Raw genomic sequence first — 20,854 nt, forward strand, 5'->3', positions numbered from 1 at the left:
GTTTGGGAAACGCAGAGTAGAATTTTAATACGCCCGAAATAATTTCGGCCTTTCTGCCGCCGGTTATCATAACATTTACAAATGTTTGATGCATATTCTGTCAGCAAACATCGCGGTCTTTCTAACATAAACGAGATATGTTGGAAAGGCACACGGATGTTGGCGTGGGTTTACAACACCTGCTCTTATTCTGCCTTTTCATTCGCGTACATTGTACTTTTCGTATATTTTTTCTGCAATCAGCGTTCTTTTGTTTCTTGTTACTGAAGTGTATTGTGGCTTTCCAATTCTCTTCGTGATTCGTAATTAATTAATTTATTTTGTCTATGATGCGACGATATAATATTATTTTTTGAGTAAATAAATCTCCGGTTATCTTGACTTGTCATGAGCAAGTGTAAGTTTAATGCAATTATTTTTCTCGAAAGTATCGCTTACTCATCTATTATATATACATAAATGATTAAATTTTAATTTCTACTTGTAATTATATCTTAATCGCGATATACTCGCGGCGACTTCCTAAAATACAAACGATGATTTAAACGCCATGGGATAACCGACGCGTCCACCTATTTATGTGTCAAGCTTATTTGTCGTCGTTAGAGTTTTTAGTTTCCGCTTAACCCAACCCATGAGATCCACACTAATTTGCCATGAGATACGCCTCAAGATTCGACCGCGCGGCGGCGGATGCGTTTGGGATTTTTAATCAGATGGATATAAATTTTATCCACTGCCGTGATAAATCTTACCGTTTCTTCTTTCATCGATTCCAATCTTGTATGGTGCCGCTGTTGAGAAAGTAACTTGACCACCGAAATATGCGACGCAACTAATACTGTCTGTCTTCTCGTGAATAATCTATATGTCCGGTTCGATAATTTAGAAATTTACCATAATGCGAGGAGTTGAGGAATTTATGCCGATTATGCAAATACTAAATTAATATAAATAATGGATAAAGTTACAATTTACTGAGACACTTTTAAATAAACGTATAAAATTTACATGCAAAAAGAAATGATCAAATATTCTCTGAGAGACACTTTCTCCCAACGAGTCGAAAACTTTAACTAAGCCTATAAAGGACAATTTTCAAATGGCTTTTAAAACGTTCTAGATGCTAGCGTTGTTGGAATCAATTCGTTCAATATGTACAATTTTATTGCAGTTGTAAACCAATTTCATTCAATGTTATTCATGTTGCGAAAGATGCGTGTCTCATATCACGTAGGCAGACAATATTACGTAATGATACGCGCAGATTTGGCCTTGTCGAAGGACACAGTCAGTTAGAATGTATTAATGAAGAACAGACGAAAATTCGCGCGCAGACGCGTCTGGCGAGAATCGCCAGACTGATTCAGATTCTCGAAATATATATCGCACGCCTACACAGTGACATTGCATGTCGTGCAAATTGACACGTACCACGCGTACGTTGCTATTGAATAAATTAAAAAAAGATAAAAAGATGAGAAGAAACACTCGAAGCAAAAGATTGCAATTTAATTTACAGAAAAATTATATGAAAGAAAGAATTATCAGCTACTATCGCGCGCATTAAAAGAACAGCAAATGCAAATCCAGCTTTGAGATCTGAAATAAAAGAGAATTTTTCCCCCCTCTTTTTTTCTTAAGAATGACAAATTTTACACTTCATAACTGTTGGAATATGTGCATGAAAAGCGCAGACGCTCAAGTGTTGACGTTCGTTAAGAGAGCTCGTTAACTATACTACGACGTGATACATCTGTAAATCTAAGTATATCCATTATCATCAACACGCGCGTATTTTACTGGCAACTTATCACGTCGAACACGTCGATGATCGATCATCGCGCTCTTAAGCGTGTCAAAAAATAAGTGTATGCATTAACGAATGAAAGGAATTATCTTTGAATTATCAGATTATGTCAAACATATTATTTATCAAAACTCATGCGCACCTAACCAAAATGGTGATATTAATATATTAATATATTATTATACAATAATGGTGGCATATTGCTTGCATACCTATTGTGAGAAACATAACAATAATTAATTTATGTTTTGCTTTGCATTTCTGAAAAAAAAAAAATTATTATATATTATATATAAATTTTATTATAGTCCCTCAATTTTATCATTGAATTTGATACAAAATGATTATCTTTATAAAATAATTGTTACAACATCTTTTAGTAAGTTGTGCGTCCTGCTGAGTAACATTCGTTTTTTTCGTTGATGCAACATAACATTTCTTGTCTAATCGTATTCGCAGAATTCATGAGGAGATGTTATAATACTTCCAATGTTATATGCCTATAATTTAACACCCAAAAGTAGCAGCACGCGATTAAGTCGAAACATCTGGGTACAAGAACGCGCATAAAATGGCTTTAACTTGTTTCTTGAATTAAATTTATAATGCTAATAATTTATTTCGACATCGCAATGCCTTGGCTGAAGATGTAAACCACATCGGGTCTCTAATGTCGCTCTCTTATGCCGCATTGAAATTAGCAATAAAATGCGCGTATTGGGAAGGTTGACACGAAATTTCGCTCGAAGAGAAATGCCGAGTCTGCTACATGCATTTTGGGATGTAGGAAAAAAATGCATTTCATTTTTTTTGAAAACACATTACGCGTAAAGAATTAAACATAAAAGAGACTTAAATCTTTGACTGTATGACTTGTTTTATAAAATATAAAATCTATACATATTTACACATATAAAAATAATAGGCAATTATTTTAAGATAAAATAATATTAGTGTTAACTTTTTTCTTTCTGAAAATTCTAGAAAACTCTAGAACAATACTACAATAAAATAATTTGATTTGATAAGATATTTAACGAAAATTTTTCTCTTTCTTCTGAAAATATACAAACAATGATATACAAAACCATTATTCGATCAGTCGACACAACTATTCTTTCAACCACATGTCCTATCGATTCCTGAAAGAGTTAAATGTGCAAATGAGCAATCGTTCAAGTATTATTAATTTGAAACTTATTTGCAAAATATATTCCGATATCACATTGATACCAATAATGGATGGATTCTAGCAATCGATATGGATCAGCGAATAAATCGGTTGCCACAGACGTTTCTATGCTTCCCAGAAACGGAGATCACTGTACTACTAGTGTGCAAATTTTTCTGCGTGTATGGCAATTCGAATAACTTATAAATATCCTGATAAGACCATCAGTTTGCTATACATCGTCGATGTATGAGGCTTATTGTCGTGAATCACGAGTTTGTATCGCAACGACGTCGTAAATTCATGCTTACGTTCCGATGATAAATTAATCTACGATCGTAATACATACAGCGCGAGTTCAGGCTTGTAAAAATGAAAAGAATAAATTCATGTAAACCACGAAATTAGTAATTGATACTCGTGTATGACATCACGATTTACACGCCATGGTTTTTATCATTTTTTTTTCTTATCGCTCCTCTTAAATTGTGTATAGCATATGTTAACATATATATATATATATATATATATATATATCTTAGCTCTCCTTACATCCAAATAACAAATTATATTGTCATACAACAATGTTTATTGAACATTAATTTTTATTTCTTTTAAAATAATACGTACGGGAAAATACATATTATAAGTACCAGGGGGAAATGCATATATAAGATCTTGTTAAATACATAATAAATAAAATAATAATTGTACGTAATTAAAATTGACAGAAAGAGCGGAAAGTGTTAATGCCGAAATATAGGTATTAACGTCAATTTTAGTTTGTTTCAAAACATAAGATTAAGTGTAATTAAGGTATTAAAATATTTCTCAATCGGTCGAAATTATATATTACATGCAACGATTGTAAAAAGAAATGTATATTTTGAAACGTGAGAATTATCCCATTTATATGTAATTCCGCGTGCTACCGTGATAATCACTATCTTGTGCCATTAGTTTTTATTATTTTTCATGTAATTCTATATGGATTCGACATTGTATGTTATTATTCTTACAATTCGCTTAATGGTTTTTTTGACACGTTAACTGAAATATAAGGTTACAACGCGGCACGCGATCTTATTTAGCTCAGAAAGTGTTTTTAAATATGCTTTTACGTCAATATCATCGTTAATTGAATTCATAAGCTAATCTCTCCAAAATATTACTAAATGATTAACGTATTGGCTGTGTCATTTTGTCATAAACCGCACTCTCTATGCCGTTATCATTTAATTATATCTTATTAATCGCTAAATGAGACTAAACGATTACAAAGATATAGCAATATGCATTACTATGATTTTATGACATCGTCTTCTCCGTGAAATTGCTGGTTCTGGTTGTATTAAACCCTTCCTTTATTATATACTTATCTTTATAAACTGGACGGCAAATGATCACGTATGTGCAAAGAATCGAAAATATCTTATACCCTTCGAATGACTTATCCGCGAATAACCGATCTCATATGCTATCATCATCGATTTTCTGAGGTGGCAAGTTGCACTTATAATCGATGTCTTTCTGGTTGTACAGAGATCTCTATACTTAATTATTGCGTGTTTGTAACATATAAAGACTAAAATCTTCGTAGATGCGAGATTTTAATTTTATCGTTGATTTAAAGCTATAAACCAAAGTAACTAGCGTTAAATAAATCATCATAAATGTTAGAAACACAGCTCATTTCAAAGACAATTCTGAAAAAATTATGCAAATTATTGCAATTATATGAAATTATGTCTGACAGAGACGCTCAATTTTTAATTGGGTATTAATATAAAATCGAAAAAGTACAATAATATTTTAATAATTAATTTGCAGATATTTAATATTCTGACACATTAATTGACGAAAATTCGATATATTTTATAATAAATAATATCTGTTCGTGTCTCTTTTGCTAATGCTGGAATATAATTTTTGTTTAAACGACTCATTGACATTCGTTGTGGGTACAACACGTTTGACGGCAGTAGTAGATCATTGTAAAAGTGTGTAAGTTAGTTCGCAAAAAAATCGCAAATATGCACGAGATATTTATGCCTTCATACACAAGCCACCGTGGTAAATGACACGACTAACACGCCGATGCGTCTTTGCGATGCATATTTAATCGCGATGACAGCAACATGTTTGATGGACGAGGGGAGGCAAATACGTTGGAGACACTTAAGCCAGTTTGGCCAATCATTCATTTAAAATCAACCTGCGCTGTTTCTGATCGAGTCAAGTCGATTTTGCACTTTCGAATTACAAAAAACTAAATAGCATAAAAAATTATAACAGATGCTAGATACATATTGATAAACTATGTACAATAATCAGAATAAACGTGAAAAAATAAAAAAAAATGTAATATTTTTAAGATTAACTTATCTAGATTCTTTGAAGATTATTTTACGAATTACGTAGTGTTTTAATATCAAATATTTTTCAACAAAATTTTATAACAAGAATTAGGAATATAATGTTTTGTTTTCACGGTTTATATCTTTTAGTTAAACATGAGAAACTTCGTAATACATAAGGAGAACTATAAATTCAACGGATATATCTTGTAAATATGTCTATTAATATTTTTCTTTTCGCGAAAAACTGTCATTTTACTTTGCCGCAATGAAAAATGAACTCGTATCGTATAAACCAGGTTGAATATGAAACTCGCTACTCCACTCGTCGCGCTTTAATTACGCGGTCATTTATGCGTACACGTACCGCGAGCGTTCGTCCCATCATTTTGCAATATCGGGCGAAAGGAGAGCAGATTAAGAGAGAAATTAAGAGATCAAGCAATGAATTACCGAGTTGAATACTCTGTATTTAGCGCGCGTACCGCGCTACAGGTGGTGAGATATACACAATTGCATTCATTTTGTGATGCGAGATTGTCACGCACGTCTTTAATATTACTGGCACTTGGCGTTACGTGTACGTACGCATCCCCCGGAATCTATTGAGGAATTAAAGTGATTACGCTGTGCTGTAAGTAAGCACGTATTCCGTCAGTGTATTCGCCAGGATTGTCGTATTCCGCGGGATAAGTAGCGGCAGTCGATCCTTGCCGTAGATTGAACACTATGTATGCTTCTGCTCTGCGAGAGAAATCCGGAAACAAAGAAAAACGAAGCAAGAAGAGAGGAGAAGCGAGACTCGTTTCCGATAATTCATTTCGTTTACCGGACCCCGCGTTCAGATATCGCAATCGCGTTCGCCTCTATGAGATCCTGAGACGCTAGATCGTGTCACGCACATGTTTAATACGCGCCCAGCATGCTGTATAAGAGCTTTGAGGAATTAAGATGATTATACTGTAAGCGCGCTGTATCCAGTACAGAGTTGCAACCGGTCATCGAGCCGAACGCGCTCCTGCATTTCTCTCTCCGGGCAGAAGAGTTCGGGACGGGCAAAAAATCGATTATTCTGCATATTTTTCTCATTTCATTTACCGATCATGTCACTCGGGCGTATTGTGCGAGATATAGCTGTATTCGCGTGACGAGATCTACGTCATGCCAAATGGACGTTAAAGACAGGCTTAGGTACACTTACTCCGGGACGATCGCGCCGACGTGAATAATTCTCTCGATCGACAGATTCAAGCTTTATCGTATTTTAGTACAAGTGCCGAGCTACGCCGATATTGCGTATCTCTGCATAGTCGCAATTTTACGCTCCAACTTCATTCATCAAAGCCAGACAACGCCATCGAGCAGCTCGATGGACATTGACGCTCGAGATAAACGTTATGAATTACGACTCGGTTGAAAATACATATTCATCGCACCCAAGATTGGATCATTAGAGGAAAAAAGACTCCACGGATTAAAACATTCAGAGAACCTGTTTCTTCCCCATCCGATTATGTCGTTGAATTTTATATTTGTATTCGAGAAATATATGTACCGTCGAACAGATCACTGCTGTCATAAATAAATCTTATAAAAACATTTAATGAAGTTAATGACATTTATCATCTTTTTCAGCGATTTTTCAAAGGACATCGATATCGAGAGGTCAATTAAGGATTCAAGGCGTAGCGACCTGCCTTTACCTCTGTATGGATTCCTGTGGTCTACTTTATGGTTCGGTAAGTTAATTCTTTCTTTAAAACAAAATTCATTTATTTATTTTTATTTAACATGGATGCATGAAAATTTTATTTTTGTATTATATTTTATAATACGAAATATAGAAAATTATCGTATAAAATCTATGCTACCAAAGAGATTCAACATTAATTTAAATTATATTTCTTATTGTCTTTCAAGCATTGTCAATAAAACTAAATATTTAATTTAAAAAAAAGATAGCATATGAAAAAGAGAGAGAGAGATAGTTGATTGCTACATTTTATGTTATAGAGATTTCAACACTTAAAAAGTAACATTACAAACACACTTTCTTTTCCCAATCTTTTCGTATCTTTTAAAATAAATTCTACATTAGTATTATTATATAATAATTAATTATTTATATTAATTATAATTATATTAAATCCTTATTAAATTTATATTAACATATAATGCACGTACAGTACTCTCTTAGTATTTAAATTATATTCCCCGGCTTCCAAACTATTTCCTATCCATTATATCTCTTTGATCGTAACCTGATTTTATGCCGATCGGAGTACACGCGCTTGTAAGGATAAACAGAAAGAGTAATGAGAGCTAATAAAAAATGTGCCTCTCGATCGATGACTACTTATAATCAACCTGTTCTCCGCATGCTCGTTCTTTCGAACATGCGAAGAAGAATCGTGTTATAATCACACCCTTGGCGATTGTAATTTGATGTTAATAAGCGCACGAAAGCTTCGTTCGCTTTCATACCGATATACGCCGACGGTAGTTCGAATGTAAAACTCTAACTTAATTACAAAGCTCTCCCGTAAGCATCAAGTGTCCTTATTTTTATTTTTATTTATGTCGACTTGATATTATATTGAATTGTAATAAAAAAAAAAAAAAAAATCATGAATTAAAACAAAAAATTCAAATATACGTCGCTTCAATAAAAAAATGTCGGCTAAGTAGAAGATTTCAGATTAAAAGATTGTAATATTTCGAAAGTTAATTTCTTTTTAAAATAAACTCTATAGATACTAAAGCTAATAATATTGCAAAAATTGCTATTAAATAGAAATGTTTATAATTTTATTCACATTAATATATATATAATTTACAATTAGCTAGAAAATCGATTATTATCGTAAACAATATGCGTTTTAAATATGAAAATACGTAGAGAGAGAGAAGCCCTTAATCATACATTTTCCGGTCATAAATTCTATCCGATAAAGATATTCTCCCACGGACCGACAAAAACTCGAGAAAAACTTTCATTGCTCAATCAACTGTAAAGTTCTAACTTAATTATAGCCCACAAGACTTCATGAATATAAAATATATGATACATGTCTGACTAGTTAGATCAGAGCTTTGAAAAAAATTGCCAACAGTGACGGAATTGCATTCCATCTTCGAAAATGCTTTAAAAGCTATAAATCGATTAAAATGCACGATGTGCATTAAAATTGGGTGATTATAGCAAATTTCCTTTTTTATATAGTAGCAACTTAAGAAAATTACAAATAGAAAGACGTTCGTGCTCGGAATATTGAATGTGACATTAATTCCCTGATATTTTTATAATAGCCGGTCTTTCCTTATAGAAGGCATCTCAAAAGTCGTGATCTTTAATCACATGTATTAGAAACTAAATTAAGAGAGAAATAATGGTTCACTGTTACAAGACGTAACTATAAATATAGTTAAATTATATGATATTAATTATTAAAAATTTTGTAAAATTAATTCTAAACTTTAAATATAAAATTTTATATTACATAATTATTTAATACTTTTATCTTTTAAATTTTTATAAAATATAATTTGAAACTGATTATATCGTCAAAACTAACTTTTTTAAGAGATCTATAGTCATTCATATTACACATAGCAATTCATATTCCATAAGTGAAAAGCAAAAAGATTGTTAACTAGTCAATAATAATAAATTATAATCATAAAAGAATCTCTAAGAATTAAAATAAAACTATTATGTGAAGTTTGTAAAGAAGATGTAATTAATTATAATCCCGATGAATTAGATTTACCTCATTTAACTCAACGAGGTTTATATTAATAAATTTTCCGCGGTCTATTATAAGATCAAGATTGATAGCAAGATTTTTTTAAAATCCTGGAAAAGCAGTTTTAGCTATAGTTTGATCGATCATGAAATTACATTTAATTATAGAGAAGCACGCATCAATATGAAACTTTACTACGTGCTTTGAAAAATTCAAACAGAAGACTCAGGTATATATATACTTGCTACTATCGCTCTCTTCTACTACTTTTAAAAAATATATTGAAAATTTGAAGAAATGATCAAAAAAATTTTTAAAATCTACTCATATAATAATGCACGATGAAATAAAACTGTGTATATTTTTCGTAGCAGACATTTTTTTTCTTTCTATGCAAAAATAATTTCAACAAGGAAAATATATTTTTAATAAAAAAATATTAAAGTGTAATACATGCTACTAAGGTATGATGTGTCCCCCTTACACTAAAATTATCAAAAAAATTAGAACGTTAATAATTTAGCATTCGAATATATGTCAAATAAAAAATTTAACAAATTAAAAAACAAGTTTATAAAAATATCTGCTAAAAGTTTTGAATAAGAAAGAAGAAGCAGCATATTTGAAATTAAAATTCTACAATTTTTTTATACTTTTCTGTAATAGAAGAATTAATTACTTGTCGTATGAAAATGTGCCATCATTAAGATATAGTTCACGTTCCAACACTCGACGTTTTTCATTATACGCGAGAACGAAAGTAATCTCGTTTTGTCTCGAGAATCGCCAATCAATTTCAGTTTGTAAACGATCCGACAGGCCTAGCAACTAATCTTCGGTTCCAAGGATATCGATGCTTCGTTTCAATATGGCTGTAAATGACGTATCGTCTCATTTATACCGAGCGTATCTACCGGCATGTCGGGCATATCTTACCTATGATTAGGTTGATCGGCTTTATTTCCTGTTTGCACTGCTCCAGGTGGTAGATAATTAAAGGATAAAGGAAATCTTGTAGTTCTCCTTAGATTCATTTCTCTGATGCACGCGTGTTTACATCTAGCATAGAATCTATCGTTGAATTTTTTATGCTACTTTTATTCGAGTCTTAGCAAATGTTCCTTATATTCTTGATCCCAGTATAATTTTTCCAAGAAATCATACTCTCAGAACACTGACACTGGAAGTTGACATTATTAATATACTATACTTTGCGAAAATTATAAAGTCTGGGATAGTGAAAGAAGCAACTCAGTCGATACTTAATCGAGTTCACAAACTGTTATTATTTTATTTTATGATTACTTTGACTACCTAACCACTTAGGAGATATAAAAAAAACATCGATTTTTTTAAATTTGTCTCATTAATGAGCACTAATAAAGATTTAATAGCGCATGCATAAATAGCATTCTTCGTCGCGTCAATGTTACGTATGTATGTACATATATCAGTATTAAAATTCGAGCAACGAGACATAGTTTGAGAATTGCTTCGCCATCGTGCCGAAGCAACAGAAGAAGCAAGCCACGGAATGCGAAACACTCGGCGGTTAATCGGAAGCGTGAAGCACGAACGAGCAGTCCGAGAAAGCCGGCCGGTCGTTTGATTATCGATCTAACTTGGAGTCTACTAGCGGATGCAAAGGAAGTCGTCGCAAATATGTTACATTAGTCGAGAATAGATCTGAGGGTTTTTCAATCTCTCGCGGAATCTCGTCATCGTCGTCAACGTTATTGCACTCGTTGGGTCGAACACGTGCTCGCTCGCGTCAAACTCGTTTGATCACCGTAATACGGAATATGAATAAATTCTAAGATTTATGCAGCAAAAAACAACGGACGGAATTCTGAAATACTCGACATTTGCACGCATAAAAATTGATTTAATTGAACTCAATCTGGTTCTCGTTATACGATTTTTTTTTTTTTTTTTTTTTTTTTTTTGCGTAAGGAAAAAGTAACAAAAACGTAACCCGATTTACATTTTCCCTGCTTAATAATCAGTAAATTTTTAATTTTTAAACTATCGTGCATTTACTTGTATTTTGCAAAATATAAAATATAAATAGATAATTAAATTCAGCAAATTTTAAAAATTATAAGTTAATATCGAAAAAATTAAGCAAAAAAAATATTTAAAATATATTTAAATAATAATCAAAATAATTTAAAATAATATACATAACATTATAAAAATTAGATTAACTGTCACTGTAAAATAACAAAATAAGCTATTTCGATAATCATCGTCTTCATTAAAAGTAAGGCCGTTGTCTTTTATAAAAGTTTTACCCTTATGAATAATTTCAGCATCATTGTACATCCTCAAGGCAACTTATATATCCACTTTTCTCCTCCTCTAAAAGTCCAAACGACCAAAACATCGCTTCACACCTCACCGGCAAATTGGATCCGCCGAAGAGTGGAGTCATGTCTACCAACCAAAGGATGCCTTGTCGGCATCCTTTTGCGGTTTAAATCCGGGTCAATTTGAAAGTTAAACGAACTCTCTCGCGCGGCATGGACATTCTCTCCTTCACGAGGCCGATCACGAAAAAAATCCCAATTTAGATGGATGCAAGGTCGGTACCTTTGATGGCGTAACCACAATTATAGAGGTGCCATACCGCGTGTTTATAATTTTAAATATTGCCTTGTTACTTGATACTCTTCATTCTTAAAGTCGTTCACACGCTTTTTTACAGTGATACGTGAATATATTTTCATGTAATATAAACGTGCATACTCTAATGTTACATCACATTTATTATGGTATTGTCAGATTGTTTGCAAAATAAATTCTATCTTAAACATCACTTCAAAAAAAATAGATTTCAAATAATGCATAAATAAAAAACAGATATTTGTAATATTTTTTATACTATAAATTTTTATAGCAATTTTAAAACCTACGTTCTTATCGGGAATAGAAACAAGATTGATCGTTATTTCGACTCGCGTTTGAATTCTTCGGACTCTTTCCATCGCGCTTCCTCGCGAACGTTAAAACGATTGATCTTTTTTCGCGTAAAAGCAGGTTTGTGCAGCTTGCACTTTATATGTACAGAGTCGTCCTTACGCTGTTCTGATTCGCCCCTGCGGGTCTCCCGAAGATCGTTCGATAATGCGAGAGGCGCGACGGTGCCGCCCGATTTGAAACGATCTCATCAGGACTATCTTTTTAGACGCTGGAAAGTATGAGATACGGCTAATAAATGATTTGACACTTGTAATTGCGTTCTTTTAGAAACGCATTAACGCATGGATAAGAAATTGCTCGTCCGTGATCGATACAATCACAATTTCCTGCTCAATAATATTGATTTGCGTTTCAGAGATACAACTTTTCATCATTTAATAATTGAATGTTGCAATTAATTGTATTTAAATAGAATTTCTTTTTGGTAAGATTAAAAGAGCTTCGTAATCAATATACCTATAATAATTTCTTTTTATAAAGAATTCGTATCTATAATATATCACCATCTGGATTTATAACGATAATTATTTTTAAATTATAAATCAAAATTTGACAACATAAGTTTTTTGAGAATACAAGCAGATAAAATTTTGCCTATTACCTTATTTAATTTTACCTTAATGAAATTAAAAAAAAAAAAAAAGACTTTCAGAAAGCATATTATACTGGTAATATACGGCTTATTATTTGCATGAATAAAATCCGTAATTAATATAATATTTAACATTCAGTGAAACCAGTTTTAATAGACAATTTATTATTTTTTTCAATTGTTCATGATTACTGTAACACAGCTTATTGATCAAACCAGAATGTATTAAAGTACTTATAAAATATGCATATATTTTTGCGATTACTGAGATCAGTTTTCCGACTATAGCGGCTTCAAGATAAAGCGGAAAAGCGTTGCGGAAAAAAAGCCGACGACTTTTAAACGGAACGCGGATTACCACTGTACTCTGAATTCGAATTCAAGACGTCCTGTAACTGGTTAGCACTTAGGCGATTCTCCAGTAATCTAGCGACTACCCGGCACCTGCCACTTTAAATTTACTTCTTGTTTTAAATTCTTGCGCGGAAAATGGTTACGGCAAATAGGCGGGCAAGTTCGAGTAAATGCGACGTATCATTATAGAAAAAGGAGATTCTCTCTCTCTCTCTCTCTCTCTTTCTCTTCTCTTCTCATGATTTTCCGAGAACGAAGAACATTTGCAAGTTTACAATGATACTGCTGAGTGACAGTCGATTTGTCATTGTCAAAGAAATATCGCGACTGTCATTGCGCAGTATGCAAATAACCGAAAGTCGGATTATATCTAGAACTGTAATCGATTCTTTTTTGGAAGATCTGCAAGAACCATCTCTAGATCCATCAATATTTTAGTCAATGCAATAATAAGAATAATTTTTTATTTACTTACAGTTTCCTTTATTATTATCTTGTTATTTAAAATAATTTACATAATCATTTTTAAGATTAATCGCCATTTTTACTTTTTTTTAAAAATAATTGTATACATAAATAATTTACATAAATGTTTTAATTAATTATCACAAATTCAATACTAATAAGAAAAATAACCGAGTTTAATAAATCTTATAAAACGGATATTAAATTATTTGGATATTAATATTTATTTGTTACTGAATTGCATAATGACTCAATGCATTCGCCATTGTATACAAATGGTAAAAGAAAAAAAGGTGTGCTCCCAGTAAATAAATCTATGATGCACTTACTTTATATATCGCGTGATGGATTGCGATATTTCAACTTTTTGCTGATAAACGAGATGAAGTTTGTGTTAAGAACTTCAGCGCAAAATTATCTCGTGCTTCTCATCTACACGTGCGAAATAGAATAAATTCCATCTCGCAACAAGGTGAATTAATAAAAATAACAACGCAATTAAGTCAGGTTTAACAGGGGTATTCTTGTTGCAATCTTCATCCATTTGCACGTTATGAGAAAGAAATGAAACAAGAAAAGACCGTTTAAATGGAGATAGCCGCATCTTGGCAAATACTTCAAATTCTTTCTCAACGAGATAAAAGATTCAAGCTGATTCAACATTCATGAATACGATATAAATCTTTGTATACATTTTTGTTCTTGCTTTTCTAACAATAAATTTTTATATTTATAAATAGAAAAATGAGAAAAAAAATAATTAATTCATGAACATTCTTACAAAAAGAACTATTTTCTAACAATAAATTTTTATATTTATAAATAAAAAAATGAGAAAAAAAATAATTAATTCATGAACATTCTTACAAAAAGAACTATTTTCTTTCGAATATCAGTACATATATTAATTTATACACACACACATATATAAATATATATATATATATATATATATATATATATATATATATACAATGTAACATTACTGAATATATTTTCTAGAGTTTTTAAATATTTCAAAGAGACTATACCTCTTGTGTGTAATACTTTCACTATTATTCGGATATTTATAAAATCAAAATAAATATTAAGCCTCTTTTTAAAAGATTAGGTAACAAAAATTCTTCGATTATATATAGTTTTATTAAAAAGAGGATTGCCCTGATTTTACCTCAATTTAGTCATGAGTGGTTCTCGTGCAAATTGTAGTGGAGAAATTACGTTACGCTAAATTATACTGTACGAAAATTGACAGTAAATTGGTCTGTTGATCATTTCGCATTCTTGTTGATAAAATCTTCTGAAGCCATGCATAATCATTACATAAAGTTTGACGACTTACGATTTGAATATTCACTTAAATGATTCTTAAATATTTTAATGCTGTTGTATTAATTACGCATTTTTATTTTTCTACTATAATACTTTCTTTTTTTATCTAGTAACACAATGTTTTTAATGAAAGAAAAAAAAATTATATCAGATCACCTAAATTAAAAATAAAAGTGTTTAAAGTATAATTGCCTCTAAAATATCTTACTATTCATTTTCATTTCATTCTCAATTTATTTCGATAATATTAAGATGATCAATTTACGTGCAAAAAATATATTGTTTTAATCCGTATATGCATTACAATCGACGGAGAGTTAAAAGCATTAGCTGCTGTAAGCAATGCTTTTTCGCCGCAAGGATTGATTTATAGTATACGAAGCGTCATGCTTCGTTTCTCTGCAAAGACAGCTCGATGGTTATTGTTTAAGCAAACGGATAGTTGAAAATAACTATCAAGGCGATTCACGTAACACGTTAGACATGCGCGTAAATCTAGAAACACTTGAACCAAAGTGTGTTTAAATATAAGAGGCAATGCTTTATGTGTGATTACTTTTGTTCAGAAAATTACAATTCCCATGTTTTGTTATAAGTTTAGATGTTATAAAATTATTTCCTGATGTTATTATTTATATTACATTTAGTAATTTGCAATAAAAAAAAGGAATTTCATGTTAATTATTAATTAGCTTACTCTTTATTTAATATAGAAAAGTATACATATATTTAATTTGAAATTATTAATAAGTAATTTTGTGCTTCATTAAAAATTGTGAATTGATCAGACTTTAACCTAAGTGTATCTATGTAAATCAAACCGCTTGCATTCGATTGAGGAAGTTCTCGGGAAGTAGATTGCATCGTAGCAAGATAGCATCGGCGCCCGCGAGGTTGCGGTCGATTTCCACGAGAAACGAAGCGCACGGGGCCCGGCTAATTATCTTAAATACTTAATTTGTACCCCGTGGAATTTTTGAGAATTCTCGTCGCGCCCGCGCAACTTCAAAGGCGGATCTTGGTGAACGGAAATCGGAGGGATATGGAAATCGCGTCGCGAAGATTACTCGGATAAGAGATAAATGAAATTTAGTTGCGCAAGCGGGTGATTATTTTCGAGACACTTGTATATGTGTACGTGTGTGTGTTTGTGTGTGTGTGTGTGTGTGTGTTACGTTTCTCGTGAGGGCTGTTTTCGAATCTGACCTTTGCTTTTAGACTAGGAATTTTGGTAAGAAAAATGCAATTTACTTTCGTGATGCAAAATTAGAATGCCGACATTTTAGAAAAATAAGACAAATAATATATGAAAAGCAAAAAGATGGTTCTTAAAGACAATATGTTTGTACAACAAAATTAAAGTTTTTAAATGGCAAACATAAATTTTCTGATAAAGTTTTGTGAAAATGTTTTGTCTTAAAGTGTTAAAATGACACCGGGCTATTAATTTGCATAAGATGTATTTGCGCGAAGCTCTATGTGAAACAACGTTTCACCTGCAATTCTCTTATCTACTTCCTGTACCACTTTGAAATCATGTCCCGTCCCAAGCACAAAGATACTTATCGATGTCATAAAATAACCTGCAGCAAGATTTTAAATCGGATTATACTATCGTTCCCACGACGATGCAAATGTTCGGCGCCGGTATCGAACACGGATACCATTTTCCTCCATTCGAGTGATAATTCGACCGGTATTCAATCGCTGTACGTTCGATACAATGATTCTCCACTGTAAACATTTATTTGCGAGAATACTGCTAGAGTGTTATTAATATTAAAGAAACATTACTGAATGACATCACTGTCATTTGTAGAGTTTGCAACTGTATTATCTTTTTTTACAACGTGACTTAATAAATTTTATATATATTAACTTTTTATTTACAAATTTATAAGAAAACTAATTAACGGAGATATTTGATAGAGAAAATAAAAAAATTTATTAAAAAAATATATAAATGTATAAATATTTGTCATGTTTAATTACTAAAAATTTTTAAAACGTATCAAAGATTTTAAACTGTTTGCAAAAAGAAGCTAGAATTCTATCAATTATATTGAAATTTTCGAAAATGAGATTATCGTTAAATCATCCATTTTCCGCTCTACGAACCTATAATTCGTTCACCCTGCGGCTTCAGCTCAATCTCAACCAGCTATTCGCTAGTGAGAATGCTATGAAACGTTTGATAGTATTACCTGGAGGTGTAAAAAGGGAAGTGCGAACATCAGACAGCGTCATTTACTTTTACATTTCAACGACTCTCGATTGGATTGAGTGTATCTTATTGCAGATAAAATCAAGTGCATAATGTTATTTTAATATTAAAAATTATATTTGTATATTTGTAATATAATATTATATGATAATAATTACGTTAAACTGTTTATTAATTTATTTAAAACAACATTGATTTTGAAGTATTTAAAATAATTTTTATTTTATTCATTAATTAAATGACAAAGATGATGAAAAGAATAGAATAACCTAATAAATTACTGTATTGTAAACTTATACAGTATATATTATTAATAAACCTCACAAAAAGAGCTAAAAAAATTTATAAATATATATAAAATATTTGTTTATGTGTAATTTTTTAAATTAAATAAATAAGCATTAATATCGTAAATAAAAAAGAGAAAACTATAAAATAAATATTCAACGTTCTACGATTAATTCATCCAATGCTGAGACATAGACTTTTCAATAACAAAATTTACGTGGTAATAATTCTAATATCGCGAATTTCGATATCGTAATGATTCCCACGACCGATACATTCACTTGATACGAAAGTGCTTGTCAATTCCGTGAGTATTTCCCCTTCTCCCGTCCCATCTCACACAATGTGAGAAGCTCTACATCGAAGTAGCGAAGAAGAAAGCAAAGATATGAGCGTAACGAGGCGAGCCGGCCGCCCACGCAATCGATAAGTAGTGCCGCCGCAGGGTCTCCCTTGATGAGACGCGATTCCAGACCAACCTTTATCCATCGCGATAGATAGTAGATGTACATAAATTAACACGCGGGCGAAGCGAGCCAAGCCGGAGATAAGCACGAGCGGTTATAGCGGCTCGGTGAATACTCAAAGCAATTCGAGTTTGCCTTCTCACCGCGGCTCTAGATTCTCAACGACTCACGATTCAATAAAATCAAACGAGCCGAATAAATAGCGATAAGACTCGCTAAAGATTTTATTTCCGTCTGATTTCAATTTTACTATTCGTATTTGGCTATCCGCAATATGAAGAAGGGAATTTGAAGATAAATAATTCCATTGTTAATAATATAATTTAGCAATAAAGTCATTTTCTCAACATATATGTACAATTATAATTATTTGAATTTTTAATCCTAATCTTAACAAAGATTTATAATATTAATAATAAATGATTATTAATATTGCTCTGAATCTTTTATACGATAATCGTATAAAATATATTATGAGATAAGAGTCCTAAGATGATTATATTTAGCATTGAATGCGCAGCCCGAAAAATCTTACTCAAATCAATTCTCGACCCTTGTTTTCGACGTCAAACAACAGCGGGGGGTTGTTTCTCGTAGCTTGGCCGGCTTTACTGATTTAATTAGCCGCCGGCCTTATCGAGAAACAGGGTGTCGCACATAAATACACTCAGACGACCTCAGACTCGCAATCCCAGGGTAAAATCTATTCCCAGATTTTTTTTTTGCCGCGGAACAACCTCTTTTTTTCGACGCATATGTACATCTCGCGCGTGACAATCGGCTAATAAAAAAAACTGATGTTTCTCGCCCTGTCTGTCAGTTGTGTCATCGGTGGATAAATTCTACTGAGATATCTCGAAAAGAGTTTTATTGCGCCCTCACACAGAGATGTTTTCATAGTGTTTTTTAACGACTTGTAAAATGTCTAAGATAAACCTGTTCAGTTTACAAAAATTTGTTAAATATCATTCTGCTTAAAACTTGCGAGAATCCAAGAATAAAATTATGTCTATTTTTAAGAAAATATTTGAAATATTTATAAATAAATGAGATATACATTTATATATACATATATGTAATTAAATCTAGCTTTAATTTGTTTATAACCAGAAATATAAAACAAGGAATTTTTAAAAATTAAATTTGTGAAAAAATTGATTATTATTTTTATATTAAATGTTATAATGTCTATTAATAATTTAAATAATTTTATTAGCATGGAAGCTAATAATGAATTAATATGTATAAATAGTCATCAAATAATATTTCTAAATACAAAGTTAAAAACCATATAGATAAAATAATAAATCAGAGTTTCCTATCTTTATGATTGTATTTTCAGAAACAAGTTTTAGTACCACATACCTATCTATGTCCTTATATAACGTTCTTATAAAACATATGCATGTGTAACGAATAGAGATACATCTAAATTCATAAATTATATCCCAACTCAGATATTTTCTTTATTCATTTATCTGTAAGATCATTACTTTCAGAAATATTAGCTCAAGCAGTGTAAATACTAGGTATATCAATTAGTGATAATCTCAAACTCCAATTTCGATTCTGTTTAATGTAATTTTTTTTTTTTTTCAAATCAAGAGTTGTATTTCATAAAAATTTGTTCCAACGTGGACAATTTGTTTTATCACTTGAATCCTTTCCGAGATAAATAAAGTATAACAAACGGGATGTGACGCGGCTCGGATATCGAGATCCGTCGAAATCTCGCGTTTGATTTATCAGGATAATCAAAGGTTAATCCGTGAGAACCATTCTCCCCGACCTTCTCGCGGTTCCAACTCGGGATGAAGTTCTCCGTTCGATATTTTATCAGCAATCTGGGTGGATTCTCGTTAAAATCAGACACGGCGCTCGTCCCTACGTCCGATCCCGTCGTACATCAGGCCCGTGCCCACAAGGCCACGTTCGCCCCTCGCCTTTTTCCTGTAATACACGCATACGAATACTGTTATACTACGCAACTCTTTCTCCTGGATCGTCTTCTTCTCGTGACTAGTCGTTACAACATAATTCAAGTCGCCGACACGAGCACAAATATTATGATAGACGGCCGTTTATGCGCCGTGCACAGGTCCGTGTCGGATGGCGGCTGAGAAGACGCGGGGAAGAGCAGGAGGTCCGAGACAGACTCACTCTCGAGTTCCATCTCGTTTCGGACCAAAAGAACAAACTCGGGGGATTCTCTCACAATGACGGCGCCGACTGGCGGCTTGTGGGTGACTGGTGGGCGTTCGAAGGCATATCTAAATAATTCTACGAAGGCGGAACCTGCCCCGAGAACGCTCGCAGCTATAACCCTTGCTCCCGCCTCGGGATTATCAAATTTTCATCCTATAGGAATTCTTCCGATTTTTACGACCGCGGGAATTGTCGCGCGAATGGAATCGTGAATATCGGCTGACTTAATGGTGGGACCGAATCACAGCATCGAAACATTTTGTATTTCTCGAGATATAGCGAACGAGAAAAATCGATAAGTTTCGTATTATAAAAGTTACAATTTCGAATTTTCGAAAATTTGTCGAAATTTATGGCCATTAGAAAAATGTCTGATATTTAATAAATTTATAGTCTCCAAATTAATCTTGTCCCTAGAACATTATTCCATTTTACCTAGATATCAAAAAATGTGTCAAAATTTTTTAATTTATTCTTATTATTATATACTACATATATATATAAAATACCATTTTTTTAATCACAACCATTGTTACGTCAATATAAATTATGTCGGCTGACTTAATGATGAGACCGAATCACAGCATCGAAACATTTTGTATTTCTCGAGATATAGCGAACGAGAAAAATCGATAAGTTTCGTATTATAAAAGTTACAATTTCGAATTTTCGAAAATTTGTCGAAATTTATGGCCATTAGAAAAATGTCTGATATTTAATAAATTTATAGTCTCCAAATTAATCTTGTCCCTAGAACATTATTCCATTTTACCTAGATATCAAAAAATGTGTCAAAATTTTTTAATTTATTCTTATTATTATATACTACATATATATATATATATATATATATATATATAT

General features: G+C 32.0%; 2 protein-coding genes across 4 annotated transcripts in view; one reads left to right on the top strand and one right to left on the bottom strand.

Moving 5' to 3' along the window:
• The window catches only part of LOC140673443 (uncharacterized), a 159,949-nt gene that overhangs the window by 120,399 nt on the left and 18,696 nt on the right, over positions 1-20,854 (bottom strand). The gene's annotated exons all lie outside the window — the stretch shown is intronic.
• Positions 1-20,854, top strand: part of LOC140673440 (uncharacterized) — a 78,908-nt gene that overhangs the window by 48,866 nt on the left and 9,188 nt on the right. For both annotated transcript variants that reach the window (XM_072906429.1, XM_072906428.1), the window contains exon 2: positions 6,974-7,077. In XM_072906429.1, the coding sequence (XP_072762530.1) occupies positions 6,974-7,077 (104 nt within the window). The remainder of the gene's footprint in view (positions 1-6,973; positions 7,078-20,854) is intronic.

This window comes from Anoplolepis gracilipes, chromosome 14 (assembly GCF_047496725.1).
Source record: "Anoplolepis gracilipes chromosome 14, ASM4749672v1, whole genome shotgun sequence".
Taxonomy (NCBI): Eukaryota; Metazoa; Arthropoda; class Insecta; order Hymenoptera; family Formicidae; genus Anoplolepis; species Anoplolepis gracilipes.